The sequence below is a fragment of the Epargyreus clarus genome, unplaced genomic scaffold (genome assembly GCF_041222505.1).
Source record: "Epargyreus clarus isolate Ecla_fem2 unplaced genomic scaffold, WU_Ecla_fem_2.2 ptg000009l, whole genome shotgun sequence".
Taxonomy (NCBI): domain Eukaryota; kingdom Metazoa; phylum Arthropoda; class Insecta; order Lepidoptera; family Hesperiidae; genus Epargyreus; species Epargyreus clarus.
Genome location: NW_027332217.1, coordinates 7,791,170 through 7,804,913, shown reverse-complemented (window position 1 = coordinate 7,804,913; position 13,744 = coordinate 7,791,170). Strand labels below are relative to the sequence as shown.

Below are 13,744 nucleotides of genomic sequence, written 5' to 3'. Positions count from 1 at the left end.
ACAGGAATCACAACTTTGGTCGGCCAACTTTGATCCATTTCTACAAAAAAGGATTTAATTGGAATTCCGCATAAAAGTGTCTCTTTATTCATGTCTATAGTCTCTTCCTCATCATCACAGCTTATGATACATTTCACACCTTAACACAGCAACGTTTAACATTATTAAAAGCAGAGCACCGAGCAACCGTGATGCCTCCGGAGTCGAACCTTATAGGATACCTTAAAAGTCCTCGTCAATATTACTTTAAACTCTACAAAATTTCAAGAATCATACCGTCATCATCTTCGTAGAGAAAACTGAATTTATCCCATTGTAGATTCTTTATAAGGGTTGCGTAAGCCTTTGAAATCAGTTCGGGTGGAGGATGGTAAAGAAATGTGAAATAATCTTTTTCTATTGTTTCTATTGGCTGCCAACCCACCGATAAATGAGATATCTGTAAAGGAATATTAAAAGTAGTCAAAGATTGTTAAGAGTTACGTTTACAGGTACATTAGATATAAACTAAGATATAAACTCTTTATATACAGCGGCGGATACATGGTTTTTTACGGGATGTAGCAATAAGAGTAGCTAACGTGCATGCAGTAGACATCTGTAATCGACCCCAGATAAGATTAGCCTCGGAAAAATATGGTTCCCTTACAACACCCTTCAAACCAGAATACAGCAGCGCGGAACATTGCCGTTATTAGGCAGGATTAGGTGTGGCGGTGGTGCCGCCGGAGCCGAACGACAGAGCGTTCTACCACCTTCAAATGTCAACATATGAATGAGCTTATCACGTCTGAATATAAGATCAACATCACAAGATAAAATTGTTTGTTAAGATCGGCTTCATGCTTGATTACTTATTCAGAATATAGCTCACTATGGATGCCGTTACAAATTTAATTCCTTTCTGATACAGATAACAATAACATATTATTTTATTAATGATAAGAGTATTAATATACCGACTAGATTTGAGTCACCATTTTACAAATACGAGTAGTAACAATTACAATATTGACACCAAGATAATATAAAGTAACCAACCAAAGATAAGATAAAATGAAGATTTAATTACCTACTTAGGTAATCATTTTCTTCTTTTCTAATAAAAGTAATAAATACTTTGGTCATATGTTATCAAAATCTGCAGTAAATACTTACATTAAGCCTGTTACAAAACAAACAAGTAGTGTCGCAAATTCCATTGGTTGGACGAGCATCTATTAACGCCACTATCCCATTATTGTCCGATGTATATTGGCATACTGGAAAAAAACAAAATGTTGAATTAGGCAGATAATACACGAGTTGCAGCCAACGCTACTAACCCCGATAACGATCGCCGCCTATCGCCAGTGAGGCCAGCGACTGCTGTCGACCATCACTATCAATTTGAAAATGGTATAACCCTTTGTGGTTCGATTCCGGAAGCATCTCTTCACAGACTCTAATCTTATCTAGGACTGATTACAGATGTGTATGGCAATAACCACTTACCAACAGATGGTCTGCATGCTCGTTTGCTGCTTCAATTATAAAAAAAGTTGTTAGCGACTGACAACTGACCATGATCGTCGACGAAGCGGCGACAGCCGACCATCGCCGACACGAACTGTCACTCCTGCTCAATGTCGCTCGTATTATTTCCCTAGTTGTCATAAACACACAACATACACATTACACATACAAATTCTTAAACTCTATAGTAACTCACGTTCTAAAGCAGTGGAGTAGCTGTCGTCGACCGTCAACTTCGTCGCATTTCCGTGATACGGCTTACTTGTGCCCATTTTCATAATCTTTTCAAACGCTGACTCCGAGGTCGGCAAAGTTTCCGTGTTAAAAAGCCCTCCTAAAACACCAAAACTTTATACTTACAGTTTACTTTGGAATTTAGAAGTCGTTAATTACTTACTGATGGGAAAGAGGAAAGACGCCTCCGATAGCGGCATCTTGATTATTGTTAACAATAAAATTATTTCGTAAAACGTCATTTTGATCCTTTGAAATGCTAATATTGTTTGGACGGCGTAGTGGCGCGGTGGACGCCTCCACACCGTCTGTCTGATGTATTTTTGGAAAACAATTTTAGGTCACATCGGTTGAAAACGCCGGCCATAGCATGCGACGATATTCGTCATGATTGTCGGCAATGCACGTTTCCGTTTTATTGGAATTCATTTGTTTGTGACATTTTGTAACAAATATTTCCATTGTTAACTTGAAACGCTATGTTACAGGAGATAATTAAAGCTGAATACGCTTTATTTGCTTTCGACAAATAATATATAGTAACAATAATAGACGTTCCAACGTAAGTTAATTTTGTTTCGAGAGTCGCCGTCTTTAGTGGCGCTGGTTGGTGTGGCCGACTGTTACGAAAAACAAACGTTATAAATGAGTTAGACGAATAATAATACACTTAATATGTGGCGGTTTTTATTATTTGTTTTTCTATGTGCCTCCAAATGTTCCTCGAAAATAACTTACCGGAAGATTACACCAATTTCGTACACGATTGGTAAGTCTTTTGTTTTACAAATTAAACCCTGTTTATTATGTTTATGACCCAATTTATATGGCGTAGCATTGTGGAAATCGTTGTGGAAATTCAATAAATGCTTAAGCATCTAATAATATAGGCTAAACACAATGGTTGAGAAAATCATCTTTTGTTTGTGATCTGATTTCCTTTGTTTTTATTTTGTTCGGTAGCTTTAACGGACTTTAGATAGACGTTTAATAAAATAAAATATGATTAACGATTTATGATTACGGTACAATTTCGAGGTCATACTGGGCGAATTTCAACTTATAAAGTTCCATACCTTTTTCTCTTTTGTTGGTCCATCGATATTTATTTTATTTGCTACTTTAATTTGGTAGCTATTGAAGATATTAAGCATGATGAATAAATATTTTTTTTCTTTTTATAATGGTTACGATCGAATTTCGACCAGGCTAAAACTAGAGATGTGCCGAGTCAGGTCGACTGGAGTCAGTACTCGAGTACTTACATAAACTCGCATACTCGAGTACCAATAGTGATACTCGAGTACCAGTAATACTCGAATACTGACGATACTCTTACACTACAACTACTACTCGTACAATTAAAAACTTGTTTAACAAGTAAAAAATTGTGTAGTGAGTGGCGTTTTTTTTTTTTGCTCTTCCGTGCTTTTGGACTGTATGTTGTGCAAAGTACTCGAGTACTTTGTGAATACTTTGGACTCGAGTACTGACTCGATTCTTTTTTATATGAGTACTAAAGTACTCGAATACCAAAAATGGCCGACTCGGCACATCATTAACTACAACTAATTGTGTATAAATAGTAAATAGATACGCACACTAACGTAGACATTCGGCACTGATAGAGTCATAATATTTTGATTAGCCGTGTACAACAACAACATTTCTAAAATTGATAATGACATGTTACTCTAGGCTCATCAAGGGAGATATAAAAATACCCCTTCTTCAAAGCAGGCGACGCATGGGCGACTCATCGGTTGCAAATGTATATAGGCGATGGTGACTACTTTTTATTAGGTAGCCCGTCTGCCTTATGCAAACGTGTCGTTGAGGACATCATAAAATAATGTTGATCACATTAATTTACAGCTGGCGTATTCGAACCAGGAGCAATTACACAACGCCTCGCCTTCAATGAAAGTATGCACCATGCCCAAAAGTCAGTAGAGATCGGCGAGGAAGGAGATCAATCATTAGGTACGGTACTTTAGTAGCAACTGTTTTGTTTAAATAGAGACGAGACCGCAATTTTGTGCGCTTGGTAGCCGCAGCAGTTAAGTAGTAGCCGTAGGACAGAAAGAATTCAATATATTATTTTGCTCACCTTCACAAAGGAAACAGCAGACAATCGTAACGCAGAGGTAATCGCACCGTGAAAGTGGAAACTGTAATTTACCTACATTTTCATATTTTTACCAGCACATGCTGTTGCGTTCCACTTGCAGGCAGAAGAAAAGCGCTCCATGTGTCCTAAGCCTAAGAATCTTCTTTTTTATCATCATCATAATCAATATGCATTTTGAACGGATCTATTTACAAAATGAGAATAATTTATCAATTATGTATACAATGTTATTTTAGTAAGTAAACGTAACATTTTTGTAAAACTAATTACTTTTTTTACAGTGAACAATTTATTATTGGACCCCAAGATACTTAACCCGATCAGATCCGATAGCTATTCTATGTGGAGAGAAGGTATGTTATATAAAGGGTTAGTTGTGTACGTGAAAGGCGAAATTCTAAACTATAAGATTAAGTGAAAAATACTGAAAATTGTCATGGGAACGATTTTGATGGAAATTGAAAATGCAAAATCATAAAAATGCTAAGATTTTTCCATACCCGAAAATCGAACGAAATTTGAGAATGAGACAAAAACTTCTATTAATGGAAAAGGCCCATTTGAAGAAAAACTCTTTTTCACATACATACTCATACGCTTGGTATGAGTACGTTTACTTCCGTTCAAATATTTCTGTTTCAGTATGCTCGAACGACGAGATAAAGCCAATAGCTTTCGTGGGACCTCAAAACCCGATATCCGACAACGCCGTAAGAGACCAATGTGCACGTGCCAACATCCCACACATACAGGCGACCTGGCAACCTTTGGACCCCGATTACGTCACGGAACCCGATGACGTCAGTGATCCAGCCGAAGACGAAAACGAGGACGAGGAAGAAACTGAAGAAAAAGTTCCTTTTAAGAAAATTTCCATCAATTTTTATCCCGCTGCCGAAGAAATTTCCCACGCATACGCCATGCTGTTAAAATATTATAAATGGGAGAATTTCGCAGTGTTATATGAAGACGATTTTGGTAATATATTTCATTATCTTTTTACAAGCTTGTATTTAACTTGCAATGTAAGTATGTATGTTAGTTCGGGTCAAATCTTGCAAGTTAAATTTGACCCATTTCCCGATATCGGATGGAGCTAAAAAAATTCAATAAATCTTGGCAGTTTTAAGTAATTGATTTGGTAATAAAACTATAAATAATTTTTAAATTATCATTCTCATATAATTCATATTACTTCGCAATACTTCATTCACAATAATTTGAAATGAAATGAAATAACGACGGCACTTACAAATTGTCAGGTACAATATTTTTTTTTCTAAAACTACTACCGGATCGGAACGCGACCTCTACTGAGAAGATCCGGTAAGAAACTCAGTGGGTTTGTCTTTATTTTTTTAATATTAATTATTCTCTTTTTTTAATGCCATCATTTTTACATATATTTAGTAAAGCAACTACTAATTAATACTACTATTCAATATTCCTTCAGGATTAATGCGAGTTCAAAAGATACTTGCTGAACATTCTGAACAACATGAAATTACTGTTCGGAGACTAAACCCTGAAGGTGATAATAATAAGGTAAGTAATATAAAATACGTATATGAATTTATTTACCTGTGTATAAAGCATTAAGGCTTTATGTAATACTAGCTGACCCGGCAAACGTTGTGTTGCCATATAAATAAAAAAATGTTAAGGGTGAACAACCCTTATCACGTAGGGGTATGAAAAATAGATAGTAACCTACTGAATATGAATATAAAATTTGGTGAAAATCGGTAAAGCCGTTTCGAAGGAGCACGGTAACTAACATTGTGACACGAGATTTATTTATTTCATTTTTTATTGGACTGAATGTAATGTTTATTTAATTGCAGATATTTAAAGAACTCTCCGTTCTGCAAGGAAGCCGTGTATTACTAGATTGCCACGTGGAAAACATTCTAAAATACTTGGACGAAGCAAAAACGCTTAACATGGTCAACTATTACCAAGTAATGCTATCCACACAGATATTTTAACTACTTCATGTGCGAACAAATAATAATGCTTATTCACTGCTTGTTGCTCTGTATAAGTCTATAAGTGAAGGGAGTGTACTACAAGGGTCTGTTACTAAGGGCTTTTTTTCACGCGGTGTCTTGCCCGCATGTGAATGTAGTCAGCATGTATCGCTTTCTACACTCACAGCCCCACACTAGGATTCCCTGTGTCGTGGGTGCCATAGACACACACATAAACCAATACAAAAACACCCAAACCCAGAAACAGAAATCTAAATGTTGAATTTAGCCTGGCCGGGGATCGAACCCGGGACCCTTTGCGCGTCAGACCAGTATGGTGGTCACTCCGCCACGCGGGTCGTCACTGTATCACTGTACTGGTAAAGTTTCATAGATATTTTCCAGTCACGTGTACTACACGTACGAGGTCGCGAAGAATGTTGCAAAATAAACGCGTGTCAGCGTAAACCCTAGTGACAGGAAACAGGCCCTATAAACTGGATAGAGTTATTCTGTCTGGATGTAATAATAGATATAAGAGAGCTGCAGTAACCAAACATATTCCTATGCAGTGACTTCAATTGCAGTAAGCGTTTACCTACATAAAAATTAGTATGTAACGTAACTGTTAATCAAATGACAAAGCCTAAGATAACAAACAAAAGTTTGTTGGTTAGGTTGAAAAACGAAGAAGTTTAAAAAACGGTTTAACATTAAAACACTATCTTTTTATAGATATAAGTCAAACAATGTCTTTAACTTTATAGCACTATATTTTGATGAATATGGACGCGTCGATTCTCGCCAGCAAACTAAGCGTACTACAGTCAAATGTCACGTGGCTGAGTATTACTGAATTTGACCAACTTCAAGACCCACAGCATTTCTTGGCACCCAGGGTTGGGAAATGGACAAGCTTGAAAAATCCCGATATTTCCCCTCCTGTCACTGATATGAAGGTAAAATGATATAAACATTTGCATCATTATACAAATAGGCAATTATAAAACAATTTAACCATATATGATTTAAGACGGAAATTATCGCGGAATTGAGACATTTTATTAAGTAACGGGTACTCACGATATGCGTTTTTTATTGCCGATATTTCGACCCAGTTGCATAGATCGTGGTCCCGGCGAAACTGAGGTGGAGGGGAGAAACCGTTGACAAGTACTAGTGGTAGATGGACGTTTTTTAAAAAAAAACGAACTAGACGTGGGTAGATAGATTAATCTACTAATCTAATTTTAGTTTAATTTTCAGGTTGAAGCTCTTTTAATGAACGATATAGCCAAACATGTTCTTAAAGCATTAGAAATTGTCGAAGATATCCAGATGCCAGACCGCAGCTTATGTGAAACCGACGCCGATCCATGGTCATACGGAGCTTTGCTACAGAACGCTATATTACAAGTAAACGAAATAAATTAACATTAAATCTAATGCCACATCCACCTGCGTTCAAACCTTAGCAAATCGTGACAAATTCAAACGTGTGGATAGAGTTTTTAGCTTCGTTCGTTTCGATTGACATGCCATTCCAGCTTACTCAAATTAAGTCAAACCATCGTAGAGGTTTAAAGTTTGCGGCAAGTGTCAAGCATATAGACGCGACATTACTTTACGACTATATAAGATCATTCTGAAACCCTTCATCAGAAGGGAATGGAATATTAAATTAATATGGGAATCAAGAATGTACTCAAATAAGCGCTTAATAACTTTATTAGATTTTCCACTTAAATATTTTAGACAACAAGCAGTGGTGTGACTGGACATATTGAATTTGATGACAGAGGTCGCAGAGTAAATTATACGTTGTACGCTAACGAAATATATTTGAAAAAACGACACACAGTTGGGACATGGTTTTCTGCTAATAACAGTGAAATAATCGAAAATAGACCTGCAATTGAAAGTCATGATATTCAGCAAAACAGTAAGCATTTTATTGTAAGTATAGATATGATATTTTTCCTCTTATAAGTCACACGATAGAAATGGTAGTTATATTTATCATTACGTTTTTAGGTAATATCAGGCAAAGCTGAACCTTACTTTTATGACAAAGTTAAATGCCCAGAAGATGATAAAGATTGTGTTGAAGAAGATGCAGATGAAAACTACGAAGGTTTTGCGGTCGACTTGATTTATAAAATATTTGAGCTACTAAGAAAAGAAAACTATAACTACACTTACGAATTTTCGAAAGACGTCACGAAACATTACGGCAAGTATGACCCTGATAAGAAGAAATGGGATGGGCTGATAGGTGAGATATTGGACAAGGTAAATAATATGATAGATCTTAACTATACCTTTTGTGGAATTAGGAAAGAATATTGTCTATACGTCAAGAAATATATAGGTAATATTTTTCTAAATAAATATAACGTATTTTGTTCCCAGAGAGCCGACTTAGCAGTGAGTGATTTGACTATTACAAAAGAAAGAAAAAATGTTGTAGATTTTTCAGTCCCTTTCATGAATCTTGGGATAAGTATACTTTATGCCAAAGAGCGTAAAGTTTCGCCTGGATATTTTTCGTTCCTGTATCCATATACGGTCGATGTGTGGATGTATACGGCGACAGCTTACTGCGTTGTTTCAATCATTCTTTACATTTGCTCGAGGTAAATATTTTGTTTAATTTAACAGTAGGTTCTTCATTAGGACGACACGACACCGACAAGGCAACGGCAACGACGACAATGGATACATAATGCTATGAATCGACAACAACAGCACATAAGTATCGCACCGAGCAATTGAAACAGCGTACAATACAATTTCATAAAATGATGCATCCACTGTTGCCATGCCGTTGTTATGTCTTTCCAATAAACGAGAGCCCATTTATTACATTATTTATTACATTATTATTATTATTATTACGTCAGACTTATTGATTATTGACTGATTGATTGGTTACCGATGTTTGGCTTATTATACGTCTTTACTAATACTTTTATTTATCAGGGTATCACCAGCAGATTGGGAAAACCCGCAGCCTTGCGATAAAGACCCCGAAGAATTAGAAAATATTTGGAATTTTAAAAACTGTGCTTGGATGACGATGGGATCTATCATGACTCAGGGTTGTGATATTTTACCAAAGTAAGTTATTTCATTACTTATTACTAATGTTCACCTAGTGGTCAAAATAATTATATTTATTGTTGAATATTATGATGCACCTGATAAAATAGCCAACATGATTAAATGTCTCGCTGCTAGAAAAACCTAGACAATGTTCTAATTTATTGCTACTCCTTCTATACATTGAATGTAAATGACTTAAGAATATTAGCATGTAGCACCTGATGGTATTTAGTACTGCCGCTCATTGACGCAAGTAACTTTATATAGAGCATGTTATACCTGAAGTCTATCTACACACTTCCACCGAAATGTATAAACTATTTCACACTAGAAATAGGTATGGGTGCGGTTCCACTCCTGTGAAACAAGACTGATTTTTTTTTTTATTACACTTTATTGACCAATAAAAACAAGTGGTACAATAGGCGGACTTAATGCTAAGTAGCATTTTCTACCAGTTAACCTTAAGGATGTGCAGAAAATACAAAGGCGGCGCACAATACATTTAATATTTAAGATAATTAAAAGAAGAAAAAAATATATGTAGAAAAAAGAAAACAAAAGAATAGAAGGATCGAAAAAGAAAGACAAACATGAGAATATAAAGAAAAGAGAGTGAAAAAAGGACATATAAATAGATATATAGCAAATAAATAGATAACTAGGATAAGCAACGAACAAATATAAAATGCAATTACTTATTTAATATTAGATTTTTTAAAGAAATGAGCTATAGCTTTCTGACTGATTCTACTACCTTTAAAAATATCTCTCATTTTTTCACAGAGCTATAGGTACCCGATGGGTATGTGGTATGTGGTGGTTCTTCGCTGTGATAGTCTGCCAGACTTACATTGCCCAGCTGTCAGCGTCTATGACGTCAGCGTTAGAAAATGAACCAATTAACAGCGTGGAAGATTTGGCGAAACAGAACAAAATTATGTACGGTGCTGTAGAAGGAGGCTCTACTTTTAAATTTTTTGAGGTAAATTGGCCTTAACCATAGAATCCTTTTACAAAATTTATTCTTATATCTACTTATACTTTAATAATACATAATGGAAATATCAGTTCCTATAGCGTGCGGAACTTTAGATTGTAATCGATCTACTAAATTAAGCACCGTTGGGCGTGGATGAGAGTAGGATAGGTGACCGCTAGTGTCCAAATGCCATGCACTTTTCCATGCTTTGGAGGTTCAACATACCCTCGGAAGCCGGCGATTTGAAAACACCCGACGTGGGATGGCCACTAACCAGCTTCTGTAACGCCCTTCACCAACCTATATTGGAACAATGTGGTGGAATACGCTACATGCCCTTCTAGATTGTGGTCAGAAGACCGTGCTCAGGAGTCTAATATACTCGTAGAAAGGATTGTAGCTTAGTTTCTTTAGTTTTTTATCCAAAAGTACATAAAATATTAACCTATTTTTTAATCTTCTATACACAGAAGTCGAAGGACAAAACGTTTCGACGAATTTACGAATATATGGTCGCAAATCCAGCTGTTCTGGTGAAAAGCAACGAGGAAGGTGTAAAGCGGGTACTTAATGGGAAGAACAAGTATGCATTCTTCATGGAATCCTGCACTATTGAATACAAAATTATGCGTGAATGCGATTTAAAGAAAGTCGGCGAAGAATTGGACTCGAAAGATTATGGAATCGCAATGCCTGCAAGTATATATCTTTTTGTATTGTCCATATTTCTATTATATTAAAGGTGACCGCCAATCCTATTTTTGCCTTGTAACAACATCGTTAAGCCCTGCCGAGGCGTGTTTTGTAGTTACGAAGAGAAAGATACACGAGATGTTTCTTACGATCTTTATTTTTTCAAATTTTCGACTGTATACCATTTGATATTTGCATAAAGGCATTTTTATTTTGTCTGTAAAATAATGGTTCCACACTTTTTTAAATATTTTTTTTTTATGTTGAACATTTATATATTACATAAACATAATTTACAATAATGTAATTTTTTACAGATTCACCATTTAGAACTCACATAAACCGAGCGATTTTACGTCTGAAAGAATCAAATGAATTAGAGAAAACCGTAAACAAATGGTGGGAAGAGAAAAATGTGAAACATCAATGCGTGGTAAGAAATAATTCGATAATATAATATAACTACGACATATAAATACATAAATAAAACTATGGTATGCTCTAGCTGTTGTACTAGGCAATAAAAAAGGGGGCTGCTGGGGATGCTAAGCATGAGAGCTAGAACCGCCCAGCCAGCGACCTCTGAAGAACGAGGCCGTATATCTTTTTAAATGCCCATAGGTGCTGTATGAGCATAAGCTGTACTCAAGAAGGTTCCAACAAGGGCACCTTACTCAGAGGATACTGATCTCATTAAACGGCATTAGCACTTATAATAATAAGTTAAGTATTACAAGAAAGTGGCTGTCGTCATGAAACTGTTAATATTAAAACAAGGTTTCCTTTTTAGGAAACAAAAGATGAGAACGACGTTCAAGGAGATTTGGAAATGGAGAATCTGATCGGAGCGTTCGTGGTCCTGATCGTGGGCCTCGTGTTCTGTCTGATCATCACCGCAGCTGAGTTCATGAATGAAGTCCGCAATATTGTCGTCCGGGAGAATGTAAGACCTTATTAAATATATATTTATGTAACACTTACTAGCAGTGATAGCCTAGTGGTTAAGAAACTCGACCTCTCGCTCGAGGGGTCCGAGGTTCAAATCCCAGGCACGCACCTCTGATTTTTCGAAGTTATGTGCGTATTAGAAATTAATTATCACTTGCTTAAACGGTGAAGGAAAACATCGTGAGGAAACCTGCATACCTGAGAAATCCTTAAAAAAAATAGTTTTCAAAGGTATGTGTAGTCTACCAATACGCACTTGGCCAGCGCGGTGGACTATGGCCTTATCCTTCTCACTCTGAGAGGAGACCCGTGCCCAGCAGTGGGACATTAATGGGTTGTTGATGATGATGATGATGATGATGATGAACACTTACTATACTCGTAGACTCGTAGGCTCCGCCCGCGGGTCATCAGTGTCGACGTAAATCAGTTGATGACGATGTAGATGTCATATTATAACCTGCCATGTAGTGTAGCGAGATATGTATCCCAGAATCTCGAATTTCTCAAAGTTAAATTAACGAACTACACACGTTCAAATTTTCTTAAATTTGTGTTTGCCGTTAAAATATATGATTTAAATGCTTTAAATCATTTCTATCGCTTGCTTAATCACTTGTTACTTCATTTATTTTTATTAATCAAAGACATAAAGCGGAAAATGTGTGTCTAATTAATTTATATTAATACTAAATCATAGAATGGAAGCATAAATTAATCAGTCTATTGTTATTATTATTAGCATTATTTGTCATAATTGATGTCAAATTTGAGTAATCATAAAAGGATTTAGCCAATGTATTTTTCTGGAGCACCAAATATTGTTACTAGAATCAATAATGTTTTTTTTGTAATATTGGAGTACCAGACGAGCATGCAATCCACCTGATGGTATGTGGCTACTGCCACCCATGGACATCTGTAATCAAACCCAGATAGGATTAGATATTCCTACCCGAGTTCGGCCACAGGTGCGCCGCTACACCTGTAGCACTACCATGAGTTTACAAAAGTATTACTCGCTAGCGACTGCGTAAAATAAATGTATGAAAAATTGTACAGCGCCTCTGGTGGTTACTCGTAGAACTAAATTCCGTAGTGTGAGCCACTCGTAACGTAAAAAACCTATCGAAATCAAATCGCTAGCGAATGTCATTATGATCTATTGGCATACAAATTCGGTCCCATGAGTCATTAATTTGACAAACGTTGTCAAGAAATCCCGTAACGATAGTAGTTATGTTATTCACTAGCAAAATGACAATAGTTTTCTATTTACAATTTCTATAGTGGCGTTTCTATGCCAACTCATGGTAGTGCTACTGAGGACTAAGCTGGAACGCCTGACAAAAGTATGTCCACACCCTTCAATCCAAAACACAACAGCGCTTAACGCTGCTGTTATGAGGCAGAAATTGGTGTGGCGGTGGTGCCGCCGGAATCGAACCACAAAGGAATCTACCACCTTCAACAGCAAAATAATATACGTAGTATATTTTTGTGTCGGTGGGGGATACCCCACCTTCTGGTGATCGGGTTTTGTGAGATTTCTTGTCAGAAAAATCCCCTCGGTGGCTTCACTAAGTACAAAGGGAAACTCCGGGTTCTTGAAACTCTCTCCACGGACCATGGTTTCCTTGAACCCAGTAACCTCAATCCTTGTAATAATAAACCACAATTTGTGTCCACGACAAATTGTCATCCTGTCGAAATCGCAAAGGCAGAAACCAGAATCTCCGCCTTAAACGCTTGCGACTTCAAAAGCCTCTCACTTGTAAAAAAGGCTGATACTTTTTGCTTTTTTTGAGCAGGTAACACACAAAGAAGTCTTCGTCAAGGAGTTGAAGGCGTCACTGAACTTCTTCCAGCTACAAAAGCCGGTGCTACGGAACCCCAATCGAACCTCATCTGTCGATTCAAATTCATCACAAAAAAGAGAAAATATGGCGCTGAGCATGGAAAATTTCATGGACTTAGAAAAGCAAATGCAATGAAATTTATGCTTAATTTTTAACGAGTTACTAACAAATAAATAAAAATTGTTATTTTACATGACATAACTGTAACTAACGCAATAAGTTTATAGAATTACGATAATATAAAAGTTATATTATATTTCTGATCTATTGCTTTGTTATATTTTAACGAAAACAAATAAATACTTTT

General features: G+C 36.4%; 2 protein-coding genes across 3 annotated transcripts in view; one reads left to right on the top strand and one right to left on the bottom strand.

Moving 5' to 3' along the window:
* Nucleotides 1-2,072, bottom strand: part of LOC140744898 (glutamate receptor ionotropic, kainate 2) — a 21,845-nt gene extending 19,773 nt beyond the window's left edge. The window contains exons 1-4 of one of the 2 annotated variants that reach the window (XM_073076597.1): nucleotides 1,913-2,072; nucleotides 1,712-1,849; nucleotides 1,159-1,262; nucleotides 277-439 (exon numbers count right to left, since the gene is read on the bottom strand). In XM_073076597.1, the coding sequence (XP_072932698.1) occupies nucleotides 277-439; nucleotides 1,159-1,262; nucleotides 1,712-1,849; nucleotides 1,913-1,991 (484 nt within the window). In that variant the 5' untranslated portion in view covers nucleotides 1,992-2,072. Of the gene's footprint in view, nucleotides 1-276; nucleotides 440-1,158; nucleotides 1,263-1,711; nucleotides 1,864-1,912 lie in introns of both variants that reach the window. The other variant, XM_073076598.1, reaches the window with a different exon arrangement.
* On the top strand, nucleotides 2,044-13,744 carry LOC140744896 (glutamate receptor ionotropic, kainate 2). The gene is made up of 18 exons (XM_073076593.1): nucleotides 2,044-2,151; nucleotides 2,238-2,518; nucleotides 3,625-3,732; nucleotides 4,162-4,233; nucleotides 4,523-4,858; nucleotides 5,334-5,425; nucleotides 5,725-5,841; nucleotides 6,618-6,809; nucleotides 7,117-7,266; nucleotides 7,606-7,806; nucleotides 7,885-8,142; nucleotides 8,263-8,486; nucleotides 8,833-8,970; nucleotides 9,742-9,940; nucleotides 10,408-10,636; nucleotides 10,948-11,063; nucleotides 11,421-11,573; nucleotides 13,390-13,744. Exons 2-18 carry the CDS (start codon nucleotides 2,425-2,427, stop codon nucleotides 13,570-13,572), a joined length of 2,862 nt encoding a protein of 953 aa, XP_072932694.1. The 5' UTR covers nucleotides 2,044-2,151; nucleotides 2,238-2,424; the 3' UTR covers nucleotides 13,573-13,744.